The 24553-nt window shown below is 42.1% G+C and overlaps 1 protein-coding gene across 1 annotated transcript in view; it reads right to left on the reverse strand.

Moving 5' to 3' along the window:
- The window catches only part of STK39 (serine/threonine kinase 39), a 273509-nt gene that overhangs the window by 9057 nt on the left and 239899 nt on the right, over positions 1 to 24553 (reverse strand). Inside the window, exon 17 of the mRNA XM_054562783.1 lies at positions 6202 to 6266. Within this exon, the coding sequence (XP_054418758.1) occupies positions 6202 to 6266 (65 nt within the window). The remainder of the gene's footprint in view (positions 1 to 6201; positions 6267 to 24553) is intronic.

Here is a 24553-nt window from a genome sequence, read left to right on the forward strand (position 1 = left end):
CTGCCCTTTGGATTTGTGAAGCTGGTTGGGCGGTGCTCTGGTGTGATCTGAAGTCAGCCACACAGTTTGCTGGTTCTGGAGCCTCTTGGGAGATACTCTGGTGCAGGCTAAGGTCAGCCTCCATTCGTGCCCAGTTTGGGGCCAGCTGGTGGGAGCTACAAAGTGATCTGCAGTTGGTTGCTGCTTGTGCTGGGTTTAGAGGCACTTGGGAGAGGCTTTGCTGTGAACCAAGGTTGGCTGCCACCGGTGCTGAGCTTTGGGACCCTTTGGTGGGCACCACAATGTACACTGAAGCCAGCTGCCACTTGTGCCAGGCTTGTGGCCGCTCAGTTGAGGCTACATTCTAAGCCAGCACTGGCCGCCTGATGGAAGTTTCTAGAATGCAAGTTGAGACCAGGTGCCAATTGTGCCAAGCTTGTGTCTGCTTAGTATTATAAAAGATACAGGGCACACTGAGGCCTGTCACTGCTTCTCTGAAGTATGTAGACCTTTGAGGTATTTTGGGAAGTCCACAGCGTGAGCCAAAGCAGGCTGCTTATGTGGAAAAACCACTGGAAGGCCTGGACCTGACGCACAAGCTGGGTGGGGTGGGGACTTAAGGGAATCACCAGTGCTGAGGGGAACGGTGTCAGCCAGGTTAATGGAGAGCTCAGATTTGGTGCATGCCTGCTAGCAGGGTGTGGAAAAGAGCTCAGCTAAGGACCAGGGAAGCCTGCCAGTGCTTCGGACCCCTTACAGAGCTGCCCTGATCGCCGCCCCTCCAGCCCTCGCCCTAAAGCTAGTCAGTTCATTTCCTTCCCATGTGTCCCTTGCGCGTTTTGAGCTGCTGCCCCTGTACTGGAGGCCAGAACAAGTAAGTTTTTGAGGAAGCAAGTCCATGTACGGGCTCTTCGAGAGGGATTCCTGGGACTCCAGCGGCCCTCTAGTTCACGCAGATGCAGTCTGCATTGGTTTCCACAGCCAGGTGTTATGAGGAACCCTCTTCCTGGCATTGGTGCCCATGCCTGGCGCCCCTCCTCCTCAGGAGGCATCTGCGCAGCCAAGCTATCCCTCCCCGTTCTTCATCGCCACATTGTGGGTGTGTATATCCACCCCTCCTACCAGTCTTGTGGCTTCTTCTTTATATGCTTAATTATAAAACTTCTCTTTAGCTAGTCTTCATGCGGTTCTCAATGATGTTTGTTCTATAATACTGATATACTCATGGGGGAGGGCAAGCACAGAGTTTACTTAGTCTGCTGTCTTGCACGGAAGTCTGAATGGATCTTTTGCTCACACATGATTTTTCCGCATGATGGAGTTATGCAGATTTTCTAATGTTGACGTATTGCATTATATAATATCAACATGTCATTATGCCATGTCAACAAATCATATTCATTAACATCACCCATCTCATCAGAAAAGTCTTTAATTTCTGGGGGGCTGTCAAATACAGAGTGGCAGATACGAATTTTCCAAAATCCTGTTTTTGCTCAAAAGCTAAAATTTATTATTGACAATAAATACTGTCAGTTGTTTTCCCTGAATTGCCAAGCTTACTTGGTTCACTTTGGGAAAAGCAGCTGCCATATCCCTCGTCTAAATAACCATAGTTTGTTGGTTATTGTTTCAAGTACAAATGGTATTCCATGGAAAAAAAAAGGCAAATGGGCAGTTCAGCTCAAAACTCAGTCTCACAAGTGCTCTTCCTGGACACAACCACTGGCCGTTAGGTACTGAAGAAGTGCTTCCCATTTCCTCACCACACAGGTTTTAAAAAACATGTGTCCTCAAGTAGAGATCTGATAAATTCTATAATGTTTCTTGCCTTATTGGGAAAATTCGTAAATGAAACTAGCTTTGTGTTTAAATTTTTTATTTCTTTACAGTGACTGAGCGTGTGCATGGCTTTGAAGAACATGAGGGCTATGCGTGCATCTGATGTTCCTGCCTTGATCTGTGGCAACATTAGCAGTTTTACCACCATGGCTTTTCTATCAATGTCAACACAATGGAAAAAGGCAAGTAACATCTTAGTATCGCTATGAAGAGTTTTCTCACCCAATATCTCCTAAAAAGGGTCTCAGAATTCCAAGACCCACACTTGGTAAAGCTCAGCTGCACAGGGAAATGCATACCTTCCCAGGAACTTAGCATGGCGTGTAATGATGCATGCTTTCACTCAAGCGTCTCTACTCCTGAAAACTCCCAGCCCTCACCCCTCCTGCCAGACCTGCAGGTGTGGCCTGCTGCCCGTGGAGGAGCTGAATCCTCCAATGTCAACCCCAGGGATGCCCTTCACCCCAAACCTGGGTGCACTTTGGGCCCACCTGGAGAGTTTGAAAACACACCACTGCCATGTCCACCCCTGAGGTAGTGGCTGGTCTGGGGATGTGACCTGGGCACAGGGAGCCCCAGGTGGCTCAAAGGTTCAGTAGAGTGGAGCGCTACTGTTCTATCCTAGTGAACTGCCAAGTTTCCTTTAAAGCAATGGTTCTCAAACTTGAGTCTGCATCAGAATCCCCTGGAGAGCTTGTTAAAACACGGATTCCTAGACCCCATGCTCCCAACAGATTCTGATTGTTCAGGCCCTAGAATTCACATTCTTGCCAAGTTTCTAAGTGAAGCTGACACTGACAGTCTTGGGGCCACACTAGAAGAGCCATTGTCTTAGACCTGGAGCAAGAGGCGGGGGGCTGCTTCCTGGACCTTCCTCAACTGAGTCTCCCAGCTTTATGTTCTTAGGAAAATGCCCCCTTTCTCGCGCAGCCTCCAACTACGCCAAAGGTGAATACCCTTTCCTTGTTAATTACTAAATGCTTATGAATTTGCTACCTGCAATGCATGTTACTCACCTTCGGTAGCTCAAATATAATACTTATGTAAATGTGTACCAATTGGATGGTAATTACATGTACTTACTATTTGTAATCTACCTTCAAGGGCAAATTAAATACCTTCAGATTTTCACCAGTGCAATTTCAAAGATTCCACATCGGAAGCAGCAAGACTCATTTGCTTTACAAAGTTGCAAGGTAGCAATTAAAAAATGGCTTAAAAAATTTATGAACCCTTGTTTTAAGACTTAAAACAACAAAATAGTACAGACATGTCAAATCTGAAGCACACTATACTTGAGCAGAAATGCCCTCTGTGCCTGAACCACTTTGTTAAAAGTGATTTAAAAAGTGTTCTGATCTGTTTGTCCCTGGCCATGTCAACTATGGAAATCATACTTCACTCATCTGTCAAATGCACCTAAATATCTCTAAAGCTCAAGATTGGGCAGAGAAACAAGTAAATGCACAACTTTATGTAACTAATATCCTTTTACATTGTGCCACTGTTTTTCTTATATGAACAGATGGACAAGATAAGAACAGACACTTTTTCAAACCAGAGCCAAATGCTTCTATTAGTGGCGCAAGTGGGGCGAGGAAAGAGGTTGGAGAAGGAGCCCATGGAATGCTTCTCAGGTCAACACTGGGAGCACCAGGGAGTGTTTTCAAAATCCCCAAAGCCTAGGCTGCACCACGAGCAATTACTTTAGGATATCTGGTGTGGGATCCAGACACTAGTAGTTTTTTAAACTGTCCCCATCATCCCCTGAGTGAAGTCAGTGTCTAGCAAAATAAAGATCACAGTACCTAGATACTACAGTTCTTTAGACAAATTTCAGGCCCCTAACATTCTCCTTCAGAAAGCCAACAGAAGTGTGAGATTAAAACGATAAACTGCTGAGAGATAAAAGGGCTACAAGTAGCAGTGGCTTATGAAGAAAAATGCTTATAAAATACTTTGATCTTTTATTCTTCAACAAAATAACCAATTTGATGAATGAAGGCAAATAAACTCAAATCTCTGGTTTTATCAAGATGTGTCTTATGAAAATTAGGCTGAAGTTTTCTAAATGAGATTTATATTATTCTGATATATTTTAATTATAATTAGGCCACTGTGCTAGGTGCTGAGGGATCTAAGACAGAAATCTCTGCCCACCTGGAGTCTCTAGGCTTATCAGAGATACGAAAAAGATTCTACACACTTTCAATGTAATATAATCCTTTTTGGGGAGAATACAGGAGCACCTAAGCCAGGACTGGAAATCAGAGAGAGCTTCCCAGGGAAAGTGAAAATTAGGCAGAAAATTGGAATATGTCTAGGCATTGGTGAGACAAAGGGGCCTGGAGAAGTTGGGAAACAAGGATATTTTGCCAAGAGGGGAAAGTACATGCAAAGGGGCAACCGATGAAAACCAAAGGGAACAAGGGGAGGCAAAATAAGAAAGGTGAGGCAGGCGACCTAACAGGAGGTCCGACCAGGGAGGGCTTCCTTAGCCACGTTCAGGGGTCTGAGTTTTAGAAGAGGTCAGTGGAGAACCACTAAAGTATTTGGAGCATTTGGGAATTGTAGAATCACTCTGGCTATTGCCACAGTGTGGTGAACAGAGCTGGAGGTTGAAAAACTGCAGGCAGGAAGATCAGGTTCGGAAGGTAAGAGGACCCCACCAGGGTGCTGGAAATGGCAGGGAGAGTTGAGGACTCGATCAAGCGAGAGAATCCAGGAAGGAAAAAACTGATTAGAGCGGGAGATGAGGGCGGGTTCCACATTACTCTTCTGTTTACAGACAGTTTAGCAGCCATTTTTATAAAACCTTTACTAGTAGGAAAGGGTCCGGGGTTATAGGAAAATATTCTTGAGGTTGTATGTTATAACTTCTTTCTAAGAGTATAACAATAAATAAAGAAATAATATTGCTTGAAATGCTGGCACAAGGTGTCATTTTCTCATCAATATATTTTCATAAATATTTACAAAGATGTAGGTGAATTAGAAACATAAGAGATGACAGAGTCCTAAGAAGGTGAAATTTCAATGCCAGTTTATCACTCCATGTCTGAATAAAACACTATTTTTTAAATTATCAAAACAAACTTCTTGAGATAAATCCTACACAAATCTGTGTTTTTCCACATAGCCTACCTGCCTGAAATTAGATGAGAAGCAAGACCCACAAAGCTAATTAGTACCAGGTTAACATTTACTGTAACTAATAATCATTCAGCAATTTTGCCACATATTTTTTCCTTTAAATTTTCACAAGAAACAGAAGACAGATCATCAATACATGTTGCACAAAGCGAAGTGTTGGTCATCTAGACGTTAAACTGCTTGCAGCATTCTGACTGGCCCTTGTTAAGATTAATTTGTAGCTTAAAAACGAGTCACTTAATGTGATGTCTGTCAACATTTTCAAGGAACAGTCATTTTTGACTATTTGGACTTCTCTCCATTTCCAGCCACCACCACCATCTTCTGGTTTCACAATGACCCCAGGTGCTCAGTATTCCGTATCTCTGTGGCCACCCGGGTTATCAAAGTAAAAATCCACCTGTGCAGAAAAACTGCTGGAATCTCTCCTGTGAGGAGCTGTTACTGTGATCTGAAACATGGAGTCAGAACGTTGTCTTTCTTCACGAGCCTTCAGTGAGCTGTTCTACAATTGCATCCAATCACCTAAACCATTTCTCCAAAAATCACCCTCAATTTTTAAAAGGTAGAACCACGTAGCTTTCACTCTAGGAATGCTTTAGTAAAAGTTTTAGCAAATAGTAATATTAACGGACTCATTCTAAAAATTATATATTAATTGTATCAAGGGTCAGTCAGAACACGGTAAGCAATTTAAGGTCTACTTAGTCAACATTTTGCTATGTACGGCATGTATTGTTGTCAAATCACTATGTTGTGCACCTGAAACTAATATAATATTGTATGTCAACTGTGATTGAAAAAAATGAAAATACTCTTTAAAAACAATTACTGAAAACTATGAAATACTTCGTCCAAATAATAAATGTTTTAATCCTGAAAAAAAGAAAGAGTGTTGCTTGGAATTCAATTTAATTTTGTTCTATATGGTCAAGTTGCCATACAAACTGGAAGCAAAAGAGAACAGTGTTCAAGATTACTCAAGTGGCCACTCTCCATTAAAGATGCAATGGTAAAAGAACAAGCTACGCTGATAGAAGAGGACATTTCTGGTAATGATTAATAAATGTTCCCAAATGTTGCGCAGGCAGGTGATGAATGCAAAAATGGATCCCAAATGAAAACAACTACAGCAACAAAATTACGGAGCAGGGTATGAAATTCTACTATTCCCTGATGGCACCACCTGGCAAAATATTTACCTTATTTCTATAACTTTCCACTTACCAACTTAAATGTCAAGGTTTTTAAAGCTTTGGGATCATCTACAATCTTCTGTAAATTAGCAGCCACTGTAAAATACAAACATGGGAAAAAGTGTCCAGATTATTTTCAATAGCAATGGATGTTCACATCAATGATTCAGGGAATTTGACTAATGATGCAATTAGCTGCAAAATCACTTCTTTTTACAGACAGTATGAAATCCGTATAAGTGACCAAATTACTCTCATACATTTTCTACACCAACTTACATCTTCAACACATCTGAGTTAATATATAGTTAATCTGAATTAACTATACATTGACATCACTTTCAGAAAACGACATATTACTTTTTAATGGAAAGTAGAAATGATACCAGTGTTTCCACCACTTGGTTTTTCTCAACGCTCATTACTAAGAAATGTGTTAGCCAGGAGAGGGCGGGACAAAGCCCGGAGGAGAGGTGCTGACAGGTGCCGCTAGATGCCATTTCCTTGGAAATAACAGGCAGCACATTTGAACCTGTCCTATAAATTCACTCAAATCTCTGCACCTATTTTTATCAAAGCCACAAATTACAATGGATAATCTTTATGACTTGGGCATATGTTTTAATGTTTTCAGAACACAGTGATCTGTCAAACTAGCAAAGTGCTACCCTGAACAATTCCCAAGTCGGCAGAACAGAATGAAGCACTCGAGGCTGTCAGTTTGGAGCTCAGTAGCGGAGATCCGTTTTCACTATTAGCCAGAGTCATCAGAGAGCCGTCCCATTCCCCAGGGTGTCAGGATATATTTGATACTCTCGCAGAGGAGTCAGCTCTTCCTGCTGACTCCTCTGGCTTACAGTACAGATTATGAACAACATTATCAAAAAGTAATGACGGAAATATAATACCTTCTTCTTTCCATACCCAAACCTAAAGTATACAGTACTGAAAATCAAGTAAGGACTATTGGTTGGCGAAGGAGAAGTTACTATCAAAGAAATTAGGGAAGGTCTCGTTTTTCATTATCAAATTAACTGCTGCTTCAGTAATTAGGGATCTGAAAAGTTATTGGAATATTTTAAAATAAAAACATTTAAATAATAAATGTATAAATATTTTGAGAAAAGGGTTTCAAGTTAAAAGCTTATAAGTACATAGAAAGAAATCTGCAAATTTTATTTTTCTATAAGGTTAACCGAAAACCTAGATACATATTTTATGTAAATTAGTTTGTTTCATTTAAGGCATCAGCCACAAAGGAAAAAAAAATGAAAATTATGCATAGCAGCCCCCCCTCCTTATGTACAGAGGATGTGTCCTAAGGTGCCCAGAAAATAACTGAAACTGAACGGTACAGAACCCTATATATTCTATGTTTTTTCCCTATACATACCTGCCTTTTCACTTAAAGGAAGCACGTTACAACTTCTTTTGCATATCTGGATTGCCAGCAGACTACTCTTGCTCTTTGGGGCTGTTATTAAGCAAAATAAGGTTCCCTGACCAAAACCCCTGTTTTATTCCCACAGTTGATAAGGTAACCACAGTGGCTACTGGGTGCCTAACAGGTGGGGAGCGTATGCAGGGTGGGTGCACTGGGAAAAGGGAGGATTCACCTCAGGGTTGGGAAGGAGCTGGATGGTGCTAAGCTTTACATGACTTAGAATGAGTGCAGTTTAAGCTCTGTTTATTTCTGCAATTTTCCATTTAGTATTTTCAGACTGAGGTTGGCCATGGGTAAGTGAAACCACAGAAAGCCAGGGATTGGGGGGAGTACTGTACTCGATACGGCCTATTTCTCTTTACAAACCGTAATTACAAGCACCATTTTACCTTCCTCTGTTGCCCTTTTAACACTTCCATCCTGAGCGATCTTCAAAGTTTCATCTGTGGCAACAAGTCTCCCGCTCATCTTTTTCTCCTCTTTCTTTGGTCCACACAAGGAAACTTACACATACACATCAGGTATGTACTGGGCCACCAGTCTGTATAGTTGTCATCACCGAGCTTCTTTTGGCCTCATTGACAGATTCCTGACATATTTCAGATATTAAAATCATCTAGTAGTCCAAGGCAAAGACATGAGCTATGGAGTGAAAAGCTCTGCTGTACAACCCTGTCCACAAAAGCCAGTATTTACAATGTCAGGGCACCCTGACCACATGCAAGTTGCAGCAGCTGAACACAGTCACTGTTTTCTTAAAACATGAAAGTGTTCTAACAGTTCCTCGGATTTGGGCCGGTTTCACGAGTGGCCATAAAGTTTTCATGTGAATTTCAGGCCTTTCATTAAAGTCTCTCCGTTAATGTGGATGATTTACTGCCTTGTTCTGGGTCATCTATTTCCAGTCTGTTCTCTAATGTGCTGCCAAAAGCAGAGCTCTGTCCTGCACTAATTCCCACCCTTCTCTCTGGTGTATGTGTGTATGTGCCAGGGCCAGTTTCCAAGGAATGTGGCTAAGCGAGTAGTAGACTGGAGGGCAAGACTGAGCTGCTAGCGTCTTAAACAATTATCCCAGAAACCACGCTTCCCCAATTGTGAACCTAGGGGTCATTAGAAATTCAAATTCTGTCTTCAGCTCAAAGCAAAAATAGCAAAACTGGCCTCTTACCTGATTACTTATCCCAGCTGCTAGGCTTATTTTCAATTTAGTTGATTCTAATTTGTTGTAAAGTGCTATAAAACACCTTCATTTAACTGACATCACATAAAATTCAGGGTGATGCTAATTTCTCTTCCAGTAGCAATGCTCATTAAAAAGATGGGTGTCACTGTTTTCTCCCTTCTGACTGTGCACCTGGGTATCAAAAATAAAAATGCTCCTTACCTGGAACGTGAGCTGAGAAGAAAGGGCTTGGGAGGTGGGGCTGGTGTTACTTTAGAGCTTCTCAAGTGCTCCTAACACTAAACTTCAAGTTTTAAGGAATTCTCGTTTCCAAAAAATACGGGACTTCTGAACCCTGTTTACTCAGTGGCCATCAACTCATTTCCAAGCCCCCCTGGCTTTCCCCAAATAAAATTCATTCCCCTGGTTTCTAATGCAGACTCTGTGCAATCTTCTTTGAGATCGTCCCTTCTCTCCTCCCAGCCCTCTCGTCTTTGGTCACAAAGGACACAGGTGACACTCACTGAGACCCCAGGGATTGGGGCCGTCTTGCCCTACCACTGGGGCCACACGATGCCTTTGTCTGAGCAGGCTATTTCCTGCCATTTCTCAATCTCTGTGTCCCGCTTTAGGCTTGAATACCTATTGGGACTAGAAGTTTCTATTTGCTCTTCTGGATAACACTTGGCCTAATGTATGGTAAGTACTCTGCTTTAGGAAACTGTCATAATATCCTTAACAACCACATGAGAAAGATGCTGCTGCTCAACCCCTCCCTGAACGTACACGGAGGCGAAGCGGCAGAGCCACAATTTCTTCGGCAAACTAAGCCAGGTATTCTCCAGACAGGTGTCTCTAGAAAACCCTTGTACTACTCAGACTCCCCACATCCTGACAGTTAGAAAAATACCAGTCTTGTAATGACTATTTCACAGTCTCTGTTTGTATTCTGAGTGATTAGTCAAAAGATACACTTCTCTCCCCAGATACCAGTATATTTCACAACAATCTCATACAGTACTGATGCGGGGGCAGTGAGTTTATTTAATTTGAGATATCACTGGTGAACATCAAGTCTGATGGATTTTGCTAGTAAGAACTTCCGAGATAACACAAAAGCACAGACTTGGGTTACCTGACAAGGTGATGCCACAACATTGTTTTATCCGAAGATACACCCTGAACACCTGCGCCGTACACTGCACTGCTTCCGAAAGGCAGCGCAAGGCAGCACGGAAAGACAGTGACATGGGTGCCAAAAGAGGGTCCACACTGAGTACGGAGAAAGGGAGATGATATGAGGAGTTTCTTACGGATACTGCTATAACACTAATGCAAAAGCGTGGCTTACTGACAACACAGTTGGGACAAAATGAAAGAGATTTATCCCATTATTTCCTCAAAATCTCCAGGCTCTCATGTTGATGAGTGCAGCATAGTATAGAAGAACCTGAATTATCCAGCCAGATGGCCTGGGTTCAAATCCTGCCTTCTGCTTACAGCTGTGTGAGCCATAACCTAGCAGGTTTCCTTAGCCCTGTTGTGCGTGTGGCTCTGCATCTATAAAATGTGGATATTAACAGCGCCTACCTGATAGAGTTGTTTCAATAACCAAGCTAATACGCACGAGGTGCTTAGAACAGTGCTTAATGTACAGCAAGTGCATAATAAATATTAGCTTATTAGCTTATTATCTCTACCCTGGACAACTGCATATATTTAGTAACTGGTTTCCTTCTGTTAACTCCTCATGAGCCCTTCTTTCTCATGCTCAGCAGAATTACTTGGGGACTCTAAATCATCAGTTGGAATGTGTTATCGCCTCAGGTAATACCGTTTAACTGTTCATATCAACTTTGGGATAAAATCTACGTTTTTAATGTTGTCCATGAGACCCTCCATGGCCTAGTCTCAACCTACCTCTTCAGTTTATTTTCTGGATTTTCCCAAGAAGGGCTCCAAAAGCACCCACTATCCTCAAGATCTCTACCACTGCTCTTACCATTATGTGATACAATCATTTACGACAGATCTCACATCCTCACTAGATGTACAAACTCTCTTACAACCCAGACAAAATCGTATTCACCTCTGAAAAAGGCTAATCTTTGGAATATACCCACACACACAGAAACTGACAGCTTCTCCCCCCCTCTGCTGCTACTGCCCAAGCACGGCCGCCACCACCACCTGTCTGGACTAGTGCAATAGCGTGGTGTCCCTGCTTCCGCTCTTGTCGCTCGGTGGCCTGGCCGTCCCCCAGCAGTCAGATGAGCCTTCTAACACGTCATCAGACCATGTCACTTTTCCATTCAAAACCCTCTGATGGCATTACAGCTCAGAGGAAAAGTCACAGTCTCTCCAGTGGTCTATAAAAGCCACCCACTCAGGCCTCCTGCTCCCTCTCTGACCTCACTCCCCAGGGCTCTGCTCCAGCCCCAACAGTTTCTGTGTTAACCCTTGAGGATTCAAAGCAGGTGGCTCCCTGAGAAACTCTGTACCTGCCGTTCCCTAGGCTGAAATAAAGGTTCCTCCTCCATGACTGTCTCCCTCTTCTCCTTCCTTCTGCTCAAATATCCCTGGATAGCCTGTTAACATCCCCACTGTCACCTCACCCTCTTATTTCTTTCCCCAGAATGTTTCTTTTTCATAGCACCCAACATACTCCATACTCGTGAATAAATTTGGACGTGGCCCTCCACTTCGCCGCCCACATCTACAACATAAGCTCCGATGAGCACAGGAACTGCGTCGGTCTTGTTCACCACGTTCCTAGTGCTTGACATACAGCGCACGTCCATTTACAGGGTTCCAAGGTTCTGAAAACCCCAGGTTAAGACCCAAAGACTTAGTCCCATCTTAGCTGAACTTCAACAAATGTGTCTCTTAAGCAGCAGTCTCATTTAGTTTTCTAAAAAGCAAATAAACCAGTTGTGGGCTCTTCTCAAATGAATATGAGGTATCTAGGCAACCATGATTTTAGAGATTGGCCGTTTTTCACTCAGTTTGTTTTGTTTTTCAGAGAGAGCCTTGGTCACTCCCGGCTCACACCCACACCAGCAGAGGTGGTATCCCAGATGAAGGAACTCCATAATGGGTAGTACAGGGTGACCATGCTGAGTAGCAGTGTGGCTGCAGGACTCGATGCAGCCGTGGGGACTAGAAGTCACACTAACTTAACTCTCCCCCCTACAGCTCTCCCTGGAAAAGGCCGGCCACTCCTGGAGTAACCGTCCCCAGGTGCATCCGTGCATTATGAGGACTGGCGTGGATACTGCGGTGTGCAGCCCAGATCTCCTCGTCAGGGAGGAGGCAACTGTCCTCCCATCTGCTGGGGTTATTGGTGGCCGATGACTGTCAGCTTCATTCCTTCTAGGGAATTCCCTTTAGGCAAAGAGTGCTGTATCTTCCACGGTCAGGCTCTCTCCCTAAAACAGCCTGCATCCAGTGACTGGCAATGAGAGAAGAAAGGCCTTGCTCCCTCCGAAAGGACAACTCTAAGAGTCATCGCAGATCCAGAGCTCCCTGAGGACTGAGCTGAGGCATTTGCTGTGATTCAGTGGCAACTTGATTCCTCCATCTGCCAAATTCCACTTCCTGTATTCCCTCACAGAGGTCGACCATGAAAGTACTACTCAAAAAATTGCCTGTGTGCAAACCTATGTCTCCGAGTCCTTCCTGGGACACCTTAAGACTCTGTCCAAGGATCAACTTGGGACAATCACCTTAGAAGCCATTTCCATTATCAAATATACAAGACAGTGTAAATGGTAAGTATTAGAGGACAAGGGAGATATGTAAATTACATGGAATTTTTCTTTGCATTTCACTCAGAATTCTGGATGGTGATAAAAAAGCAGTAGTTAGAATAGATTTTAGTAATGTTACAGGCACGAAAAGCAAGCAGCTTTGAGACCAAAATGTCAAACAGACTTGAATATTAGTATTATTTACATATAACAGGAAGGGATTACGGGAAATAAACAGAAATGCACTTGCTATTCTCCTTAAGGCTCAAGTAAATGCCAGTTCATTAGTATTATTTTGGCATAATAAAAAATTGTGATACAGCTTAGAGTAGCTAAACTGGCTGGTATTAAATCTGTCCTTTAAAATATAATCATAAAATTAATATTTTGATCCTAAACTTTCTTTCTTGTCTTTAAGATACAGTTTTATGAACTGGACCACAGGGCGGTAATGGAAGTTCCCAATACTCATTATGCTATTTATTATTGCTTATTTTGAAAGCAATGAAATGGTATAATTAATGAAATTGAAGCTTCATTTAGCTGGTGGAGGTGATATACCCCTGTGTGTATAGTTGACTTCCTCTTTAGAATGAAGGCGAAGAAAGTAAAATAAATAAATAAGTAAAAATACTGCGTGAAGAATGGCTAAGCTTTAAAATCACGCTTGCCAAACATATCTAACATTCACCTGAGATGAAGGGAAACCTGAGTTATTTGTTTTGTGAAAACAAAGAGAAGTATGCTTGGGAGACACAGTTGCTGGAAAGTATTTTGGTTCTTCCAAAAACATGACTTTTAGAGGTGTCTTGGCCTGCGGTTTTTGCTGTTGTAATCCTCTAAGTTATAGGCAAAAGTTTGTGTGTACATTTCGGGGGAGGGGCTGTGTCGCTTTCACCAGATTCTCAGCGGGGTCATGTTCTTTATAGTCTTAACACTCACTGTCCCACACGCTTACTAACACCTTCTCTTAGAGGCGGGGCCTTTTGTATGTTTGTAACAGTCTTACTATAGCTAACATATAATAAACTACACATATTTAAAGTGTAGAGTTTGGTAAGTTTTGACATACATACACACTAGTGAAACCATTGCCACATGCAAGACAATAAGCATATTTACCACGTCCAAACATTTCCTCCTGCCTTTTGTAACTCTCCCACCTGCCCCTCCCGGCTCTTCTTTCTACTCTTGCCAGAAAATCACTTTCTATCATTATAGATTAGTTTGCATTTTCTAAAATTTTATATAAATGGAGTCATATAGTGTATACTCATTTTGCCTGGCTTCTCTCACACATCATAATTGTTTTGAGATCCATCCACATTGTAGCATTTATCAATAGTTCATTCCTGTTTCTTGCTAAGTACCAATCCATTGTATGGACGCACTACACTTTGTTTATATTTTCACTTCTAGATGGATGCTTGCGTTGTTTCGAGCTTTGTTATTATAAGTAAAGCTTTTATAAGTCTTCATAGAGACATACATTGTCCGTTCACTCAGGTAGATGTTTTTATGTTTATATTTTTGCCTCTTGATGGATGTTTGGGTTGTTTCGAGCTTTTGCTATTACAAGTAAATCTTTTACAAGTCTTCATATAGACATACATTTTCCTTCCACTCAGGCAGATGTTTAAGATTAAAATAGCTGGATCAATGGTTGGATCATATGGCAGATGTATGTTTAACTTTTTAAAAAACTGCCAGAGTGTGTTCAGGGGTGACGGCACCATTTTATACTTCCACAAGCACTGTCTGAGAGTTTTGCTTTCATTTTTTACATAGTTGCCAACACGTGGTATGATCACTCATTTTAATTTTAGCCATTCTAATTAACGTATAGTGATATCGCATTGTGGTTTTAATTGGTATCTCCTTAATAGAGCATATTTTCATGTGTGTATTTTCGGTGGTGTATTCTAATGGCTGATTTCTCATTAAAAAAAGGAAAAGGGCATTGGAAGTGTTAAGTAAAAGGGCATATGAAAGTATGAAGGATTTCCATAAATGCAAATGTGGTTTAGCTGGGTTAAGTAGAAGGCTTTTTCTAAAAACAAAACAAAAAAACCCAAAAGCCTTTTTGCTAAGGAACCACAGGTATTTCTTCATTCAAGGGGTAAGATGTTCAGAGAGTGCCTATCAGATCTTCTAGTTCATCACGTAAATAGCACGCACACCAGACAGAGCTCAAGCCACTTCAGCTGGTATCTGAGAAAATCACCTACTGGTACAGTTCAGAAACCACAACCCTCGTCCACCAGGGTTTTTTAAATGTGTAGCTCACGAGTTTGAGTAGAATTGAGAGAAGGAAATGACCACATCATGGAAAGCAGAAGAGGTAAGACACAGGAAATCCATCCAGCTGTGATTTCGAGAGGCACAAAAAAAAGCCTTTCCAGGTTTTCACTGCCACAGCAATAAGGTCTATTTAATTATGCTAGATGTCTGGATTCCAAGAAGAGTTTTACACCCAGAAGCACAGTCTGGAAATATTAGCAAAACTTTGGTGTGACGATAAAACACACTCTAGGATTCTACTGACAATCTCATAGCCATTGTTGAGGGAAGACTTACATGCAGCAAGTACTACAAATTAAGACAACAGGGCAGCTCTGTGTAAGACTAAAAACAATGCATGTCTCCTTTAATATCTGTAATAACTTGATTAAAAACAAAAACACTTCGTTTTTAATCAGCTTTAAGCTGTTTCGGTGACCTTGTCAAATCATACCAATTCTAGAAAACTTAAAATCAGTCAGAGAAAACATGCCACAGGGAGTTGAAACACTGAATTTCATAGGATAAACTTTTTCTTCCTGTCGCTCTTGCATTATCTTGATCTGTTTTTTATAAAGGTTTTTTAATAGTCACATATTAGTAGGACACAGCTTGAGAGTTAACCTGGTGTCTGGACTGGGAGAAGCGTTGAAGAGTTAAGATTAATGAGACAGTAATCACACTGATACAAGAAATGCTACCTAAATTATGGGCCAACGCAGCCAACTAAGGTAGAGCCATCTGGCGTGCGCGCAGAGTAGGGAGGCTGAAGGACGCCGAGCCTGGCGGGCGATGGCAGCTTTCCACAGAGACGCGTTTCTCACGCTGGTGGCCAGCCCACGTGGAACAGGAGAGAGCTGGGCTTTGTTTACATTTTGTGGTGACGCCCCAGAGGACATCTATTTTATCTTCATCCTTGAGTTACTTTTTTTTTCCCTTTACCTGTGGTATAGCCCAAAGCATTTAAAGTAAGGGTTCAGCCGCCAGTAAAAGGTACAGAGCAAGGTTGAATAATCCACTTCCTTAATAATACTAAGTCAAGTCAATTTAAGGGTTGGCTGGGACTGTACTCTGGGTTAGGCCATAGCCTAAAAAATAAAGGGCGTGAAATCTGATCCTGTTTATAATGCTTAACACAAAACTAGAAAATCACCTTCCCTGAGCCTGAGACCTGTGAAACTCCAAGTAGCCAGCTGCCGACATGTTTACCCATCTACATGAGGTACGGTGCGCACAGCAGGACGTAAATCAACCACGGCTTCCTTCACTGAGAAAGTCTTACTACTAAAAAAAGTAATAATAAGTGTGCTGTACTGTACAATGCGTTTAATAATGTAGTTGGTTGACACTGCAGCATAAGACAGTGCATGGATCACACTTAGAACAGTACTATTTTAGACTGTTTCCAAAATAATATTAACCTTGACGGATTGGTTTGGATTAGTATAAGAAAACTGGCTATGTCATGTAGTATCTCTAATAACAAGGTAAAATGGAATTTAAATCAAAGTTTTTGCAGAACCGTCACAATTAGTGGTAGAATAAGAGACACAGAAAAACTTACGGTAATGTAGAAAAGAACTTACGGAATATAAGAGTTAAATACTTCATAAAGAAGCTTCTTGTCCTAGCGTCTTATTGAATTTAATATTTGTCGTGTACTTTTATTTTCTTAAAACAAATTATTGTCAATTGTTGTATGACAGTAAGTGGGGATGGGGCTGGCAGACTTTTACTTTGACCTGAAGCTTTGATCTTTTCCAGTAAAGCAACAGACATGATTACCCTGAACAAAGGCCTCACGTTAGCAGTTAAATCTGAAAGGCCCTTGCATTTCTACAACCTTCTCCTTTACCCACCTGCCCCCACCTCTCTTTGAAGGACAGTGGGCAGAGCTTACTGATATCAGAAAGGGAGGGCCGGGGATAGCCAACTGCTCCGGGTGGCGTGGTGGTGGCAGAAACAGTCAATGCTGATGGCCCTGCCAGAAATCTGAGGTACCCGCAAAATACAGAAAGCTGTTAGGCCACCACTTGGAGTCATCAGAATATTAGAGGTTAGTGAACATAAAACGTATGCACAATTTAAAGGCTGACTAGCCCCGCCACAGAGCAGAGAGAGGATAGTTTCAACATTCTTGTTAGAGCGATTCTTGAGATTTGTTGTATGAGATCAGTCTACAACTATTTATTTACTTTCTTATTTAGTAATCACTTTCTTTTTTTTGTATTGAATCCTTGTAAAAAGTCCATGTTAAATAAAAGTACCAAATTTTCTCTTGCAGTACGCCATGTAACCCACACAAAATGTTTGTTGATATTTACCATCCACACGGGGGACAGTAGTGTGGTCACTGACCCCAAGAACGCCAGGAGACACAAGTTGGCTAACGCAGCCTCAGGGTCTCCTTCAAGAGGTGCAGTTACTTTTAAAAGCTTTTCCTGCAGAAAATGACTTAAACCTATAAGGAGAGTTCAGGCATTCAAGTGCACCTTCTGATTATGGTACATTGAACCTGAGGCATCCTCATCCCTCCCTTCTGCAAGGCCTCTTAAATGCTGGAAGCTGGCTATGGAGCACTCACTCTTTCTTGTAAGATTATTCATCTGCCCTGAAAACATGCCCTGGGTCTTCCTTCCCTAAATTATAATACAGGGCTTGGGCTATGTTCTCCTGCCTTCCTGTGCCTGATCCTTTCCCAACTTGAAAATTTCAAGCCTTCTGGATTCTAATTTCTACTGTTTCTAACCCTGCAGAGTCTCAAAAGGGGTGAGTGATAGTACGTATTCAAAGATTCTTCAGATGTAAATTTTGTCATGAGAAAGTAGCTCATGAGGAGACCACAGTGAACCCGGCCTGTGTTGTGGACAAAGATTGGAGACTGGTGGGGATGGAGTGTGGAAAAGTTGTGTACAAGGAAATTCAAGCTGTTGTCTATTAAGATCCATTTTTTAAAAAGATGCAGGTATGTGTTCTAGTATGTGTAGTATGATCATTCAGCTATTAAACAAATTCTTACAAAAGTGTGCATCATAAGCTGGCTTTCCTGCGAGATATTGCATAGGAGCACACAAAATGCAAACCTTGCCTGTGTGGTGTGTGGGCAGATTCAGAGACAAATGATCACAGCCCAATACCGTAAGTGCTGTTTGAGGGGCAGAAATGAGGTGTCAGGACAGCACAGAGGCAACCTGCCTGCAGAGTTCTGGGTGGGATCCAGGGAAGAGGCGATACTTAACCTAGGTCTTGAAAGAAGAGTAGGAGTTTGCCTGGTGCATGGGAGCATTCCAGGTCTAGAGCAAGAGCACGTGAAAGACCGGGGCAGAACAAGTCTGAGAGCCGCATGGAGGGATCCAGACACTGGGGTGAGGCTGGGGCCGAGGATCACAGAGGACGCGGTGAGGAACCCGGCAGGGGCCAATCACCTAGGCCTTGTCCACCGATGAGTACAGCCTCTATCTCATAGGAAAATGGTTTTATACCTGCCATCAGTTAATGATGGTAAGGATACACACTGAAAAACATCACTGTTTATAATAAAAACTTTGGAGAGCCCTGACTAGTACAGCTCAATGGGTTGGGCATTGTCCCGCAAACTGAAAGGTCACCAGTTTGATTCCCGGCCAGGGCGTGTGCCTGGGTTGCAGGCCAGGTCCCTGGTTGGGGAGCGTGTGAGAGCAACCAATCAATGTTTCTGTTGCACACTAATGTTTCTCTCCCTTTCTCCCCGCTTTCCCCTCTGTCTAAAACTAAATAAATAAAATCTTTAAAAAAAATCCTTTGGAGAAAGAAATCTACAATTTTAATTTGGCTTTCTAAAAGTGAAAATATTTTAACAGTCATATGATATGTGCTGATTAGAACTGAACATATTAACTATGTCAACTTTTTAATACACAACAAATACATGAAAGCTTTATGCATGGACAGCCAGTGTTCTTATTTACTGTCCATGTAAAATATAGAATTCTCATGGAGACTATGGAAAAATAAAGCACATTGCTTGGATTATGATAAAGTAGGCTTTACACCTGCTGACTTTGGCAGGTGGATCCACCTCCCACGGTCCAAGATGCCTGCACGCACGGGGTAAGGCCTTTAACGTCACTGACCTTATGTGGCAGAGCTGCGCCCCTCAGATGATTTGTTAATTGAGAAATCCCTGTATCTTACCACATAAGTTGCCCTAATTGAACAGGTAAAAATCCCTACCAGGGAATTCATTTTTCTTTCCTGATATTGTTGCTGACGACCAGGGTAATAGAGAAAGAAGAACTATTATTACAAAGAAGATAAAAACAACACTGAGAAAAAGTCATCTTTGGTGGAAGAAATTCTGAATCGATTTTTTGTTTGTACATTTGTTTGCTTCCCCACCACACTATATGAATAAAATTAGCAATGGAAAAGCAGCTTATCACATGTCCTGATGTTAGAAGAGACATCCAGGGGTTACCAACGCCAACCTTTCTTCTTCGGGCAGTACTGTCGGAACATCATTCTAGACCAAGAGGAAGTTGTTTATCCTACATTTGAGGTATCTAAGGAAGGAAGTTCCCATCTTCCTTCATTATCCATTTTCATAATACACTGGTTACATCTTTATTACCTGGTAGTGCATCTGAGTGAAACCACTAACCTTACTGAATTTTCGTGGATATATGACATTGATTTAGGGGGACAGTAGTTACCTAAGCAGTCAAGCCTCCACATACGCATTTACCATATTTTGCTGTGTATAATGCACACCCATGTTTTTGGTCCAAACTTCCAGGAAAAAAGTCTTTCATTTAAAATTTTTAATTCTATTTTTATTTACTTATATTTAGATACTTGTTTTTTTGTTATTGTAAAGGAATTTTTGCATTTATTTCTGAACATATTATGGTACACGAAGTTTTATTTAACAAATAATTACAGAACAAAAGAACAGATACAAGGTATTTCAGGTACTACCCATGTATAATGCACATCCTTATTTTTCCCTCAAAAATTTGGGCAAAAAAGTGCTCATTATACATGGCAAAATAGAATACTATTATTATTAATATTAAACATTAACTTGCATGCTTGAGAAATCAAGACACTCATTCAGCACCTACTACAAGTCATAAAAAGGTTTTTGGTAAATAAATACCTGAAAAATTCAAAGGCTTCAAAACAGCCTTACATTTAAAACTCTTAGCATTCTAAGACTCACTGTCATAACAGGCCTGTGCTTCTAACTTACTCATTAATTAAAACACGATATTTTGGGAAGGAAGAAAACACTGAGTATGCCAAATACTTAGATCATAGCGTCCACAGTGACAGCATTTCTAAGTCTTTATCCCATTGGTATTTCTCCAGGTTGGAATTCACCAGTTATATGTGCCTGGCTAGCACCGTGGAAACGGTCTGGGGTGGGGAAAGCAGAGATGACCTTCAATGGACACTTCAAAAACGCTGCCCTCAATGCTGACACAGTCAAGATTTTTTTGTTATCATTATCAGAACTTATTTGAAAGAATGGCAGGGGAAATAAGACAACCTGCAGTGAGGATGTGCTGGGTCTCTAAGGACTGGTGCGGAAGCAAATCATTCTTATGCTTAAAAATAGCAACCCAAGGCAACCTGGGGGACAACTACTGCAATTTCGCTTTGGTCCCTGCAGTGATATTGGAATTTCTGAACTAAGGATTACCAAACTTTCAAAACACTATGCATTTAAAAAGGGGTCAGACATCACAAGTTCCTCACAAGTACATGAAATATCATAAAACGATTTGAATTTCATATTTCCAGTCCCGCCCTAATAGAGAAAGAGAGATGATAACCAATTTGTTATCTTTCAGCCTCAGATACTTGAGCACAACAAATGGATTTAGACTTCTTACGACAGGTAGCAGATAAAAAATAAGTAGAATGGATGTCACATTGATTTGGGGAGTAAAAACAGAAGGAGACAAACAAAACACTTCTGGCAAAGGAAGACATGAGAAAGGAACACCATGAGGTCATTATGAGATGCAGGTAGTTTGCTATCCGTGTAAATAAAGCTGTTTATTACCTTACAGAAGAGAGCCATTTGTAGGCGGACATGGAGAAGGGGCTCAGCCTCGTGCAGTAATGATACTGATGACTAAGAGGAGTCATAAGCAATCAAAACGCAGAAGAGAAGCCAGAACAGGGATACTGACTGGAGGATGATCATCAATAATGCACTAAGGAACAAAAATCAGAAGAACGTTTGACAGCAGTGAAAAGGGCAAACAAGGCTGTGGGCTGTACGTGCAGCCTCAGAGAGAACAAGTCAGCACTGCTTATTATGATGTGGTTTAAGGCAGCAAGGTCTCATTAACTTTGGGCGTATCTGCCTTTTCCTACTGATTGGAAGAAGTAGAATTAAAAGCTGTGAGTTGCAACTAATTCCTGGTTCAAAAGAGGGTACACAAGCAAAGACAATGCTGCCCCGGCCCCACTGTAGAGCCGTGGTGAGGCCAAGGTTCTCCCTGCATTCCCCCTCCCCAGGTTTATCAAAAGCCTATACTTGTGGGGTGTCAAGAAGAGGATTAACACACTTAGATTAGCCAACTGTGAGGCGAGTTAGGATGTACAGACTCTGCAGCCTTCTTAAACTCTGATAACATTGCTCCCCTTCTTAAGAACCTCTCTGGCAGCGGAGGTAACTATGGAAGGCCGTGGGGTAATTGTGAAAAAATAAAGATATGCTAATCTGGAGACAAAAGGCAAATAATATTTCTCTTTTTTATTGCTGTATTTTGTTCACGGCTGTCCAATCATTTAATAAAAGAGATCATTAAGGAGATGATCCCTGAAATTCTAATCAGATCCGAGGAACAACACAGTAGAGGTAACCGCAGCTGGCTGAGAGTTTGAGGGGCTCACAATCAAAGACCATTATGCACTAAGCCACCCAGGGAATTCTGAAACCCCCATATAAGTATGCCTTTCTGTGTTTCTTTTAACGAGATTTTAATTTCAGTGAGTGCTAATGACCACTGGTTGAGCAAGTCCCTAGGTTGACAGCTTCTCAGTTTGACTGACGAATTCTGCAAACTGGAATAATGAAACAGTTCTGAATAAATACACTATTATTACTGATTAAAGATAACACAGACTGGGTCTTACCAAGTATTCTGTGTATCAAGTTGAGGCTGGAACTAGCATTTTTCCCCATTTTACAGAGGAAACTGAGGCACAGGGAGACGAAGCACCTTGCCCAAGGCCACACAGCTGGGCAGCGGCCGAGCTGGACCTGAACGCAGGCAGCATGGCTCTCCAGAGTCTGTGCACATAACCAGAGTGCACGCGGCCTCTCAGATATCTCCCTCTCAAAACAAATGGCTACTGTTTTAAGGCAGGTACTTAAAATAATCATCAGGGCTTAAGAGGCAGTACCGGTGCCCCCTCCTGTCTGGGGTCCCCTCCCCTACATCAAAGAGCAGGTGCCAGTAGGGCTCCCATCTCGTCTACAAGCCAATTTTGCTCCCGTAAAGCTGTCACGAGGCTCATATGAAGTTCCCCTTGGGGACCTGAATAGTGAATGAACCAAGAGAGGAAGTGAAGCACACATCAAACAGCCCTCCATGTTCTCCAGCACGGCCATCTTAGAAAGAGCTGGGGAGAATACCTCACACCATGAAATACCATCGTCTTTTTGATCTTAGTGCCTTTCAGGCAAGATTTTTTAAACACCTAACACTCAAAAACTTGACAGCTGATCCCAGTGAAAGCTGCACAAAAGTAGAGCTCCTTTGAGGATTATTGTGTTGTTGATGCTTCTATGTTTTTTTTTTCTTTCTGTTTTAAGAGAAACAACACTTTTTTTCCTTAGGTGAAGAGTTCATCTTGTTAATATAAGGGGAAAAAAATGTCACTGGAATAGAAGATGGTGACAGCGCTGATTGACTTTACATTAAATGATGATTTCAGAAATCGACACACAGTTTCTTAGAGAGCATGAGTTATGTTTAAAACCACCTAAAAAACTATTATATTTGGGTATATTGAGAAAAATGTCTCCAGCAGGCAAATGGGGTTGAGAAGACAGGCAGCTTCACTGCGGGCCTGTGCTTTTTATGCTTTGCGTGAAGGGCAGCCACAATGACAAATGGAGAGCAACCAAAGGCCCGTGGTCTTACCGAGGGCAGTACAGAAGACACGCCATCCTGAGACCGCAGCGCTCGGCCCACTCAGGCCACGGGGAGGAGCCCCCCCGCTGTGACCTTTCTCCCTCCCTCCATACTGACCTCACTGGTGGGAACAGCCGAGACCAGGCTAGAGGGGGGGCTGAGGAGTGTGACCCGGGTCCCATCACGTATCGGCTGCTTCCAGGCTTCAAACTCCCAGTCGTTGTGAGCATGATCACCCGGATCATCCTTTAAGCAAGAGAGCCAGTCTCTCGCCCACACAAGGAATAACAAAACTGGCGAACGTGGGTCCATGCATGTGGTTTCAAAAGTCCAAAGCTTGGTCATAACACCAGGGAATCGATCCTTATGGCGAAGAATCACATGAACTGTCCTCACTCAACAGCTATTCATTCTCCGGTGGAATTCCCGCTGCTACCCAAGGCATTCCCATCTACTGTCCCCAAAGAACTGACAGTGCCTGGTTCAGGAAATTCATTTAACTTTTTGTGCAAGAAGAAGAGGAACAAGAAAAATCAAGATGCTAAATATTCAACCAAATCTGAAAGAGAGGTGGGAACGCTGACCCCTAAGAGGTCCCTGGTGGGGACGGTCACACAGCAGTGGGTGATGACATGACTGGGGCTGAGCTGAAGATTCAGATTTTAGATGCAGAATAATTATTCAAGAAATTTTAAAAGGATATTTGCCTGTAAGTTTTCATCTGTCTGCATATATCCACATACAGGGACATGTTTCTGTAAGAGCAAAACTAAAATAGTCCCTTGGTCTAATTAAGTGTCATTAATATCACACACATTACAGACAGGGAATTTTTTTAACTGCAGGAAATTCTGAACTAAACACACACACACACACACACACACACACACACACACACACACACATCAATCTCCCATGAGAAGAATAGCTAAATAAACAGGGTGTTAAGCAAAAGGAAATCATGATCAAAGTTGTCCACCCAGATGCTTCAGTGAACTTATTTTTTAAACATCGTGAAAAAAAGAAGCTGCATGTTGAAAGTTTGAAGACAAATCAGAAACATGGCCAAACACCAACTAGATGATTATAAGAAGCTAAACTAAAACAAAAACCTAAATCCAACAGATGTCGCAATAAGGTGAGAATGCAGCTAATGACAAAGGAAAGGGTGAGAGTTCGGTTTCAGCACCTTATCAAAGACGCGGCAGCCGGGAGGACAAAGGAGCAGCAGCGAGGACCGCGGCGGCCGGCACGTGGTGTGCAGGCTCTCGTAAGACAAATGAGGGGCCCTGTTCACAACCAAATGACATTTTGGCAAGATTATGCAGCGGATTTATTTCTGACGGGCTGGAGGTCAGTCAAATATATATATTTCCCATTTCCAAAGAGTTAATCTGCCACAGGCCCACAGTGTGCTGTTCAAATGTACATTCACTTCTTAGATTAGCAGGATGAAATTTGGCACCGTTCTGGATGAGATATTGGCATTAGGCTTTTAATGACAAATGGCAAGATAAAAATGATGAATTCATTCTTGCCTGGGTAATGTAGTAAAAAACGATTACATTCCAGCTTCTGGTTTCTGAGACATAATTCTGGAAGACAGAAAACTC

Source organism: Pteronotus mesoamericanus, unplaced genomic scaffold, assembly GCF_021234165.1.
Source record: "Pteronotus mesoamericanus isolate MK-2021 breed Mesoamerican mustached bat unplaced genomic scaffold, CSHL_Meso_final scaffold_651, whole genome shotgun sequence".
NCBI lineage: Eukaryota > Metazoa > Chordata > Mammalia > Chiroptera > Mormoopidae > Pteronotus > Pteronotus mesoamericanus.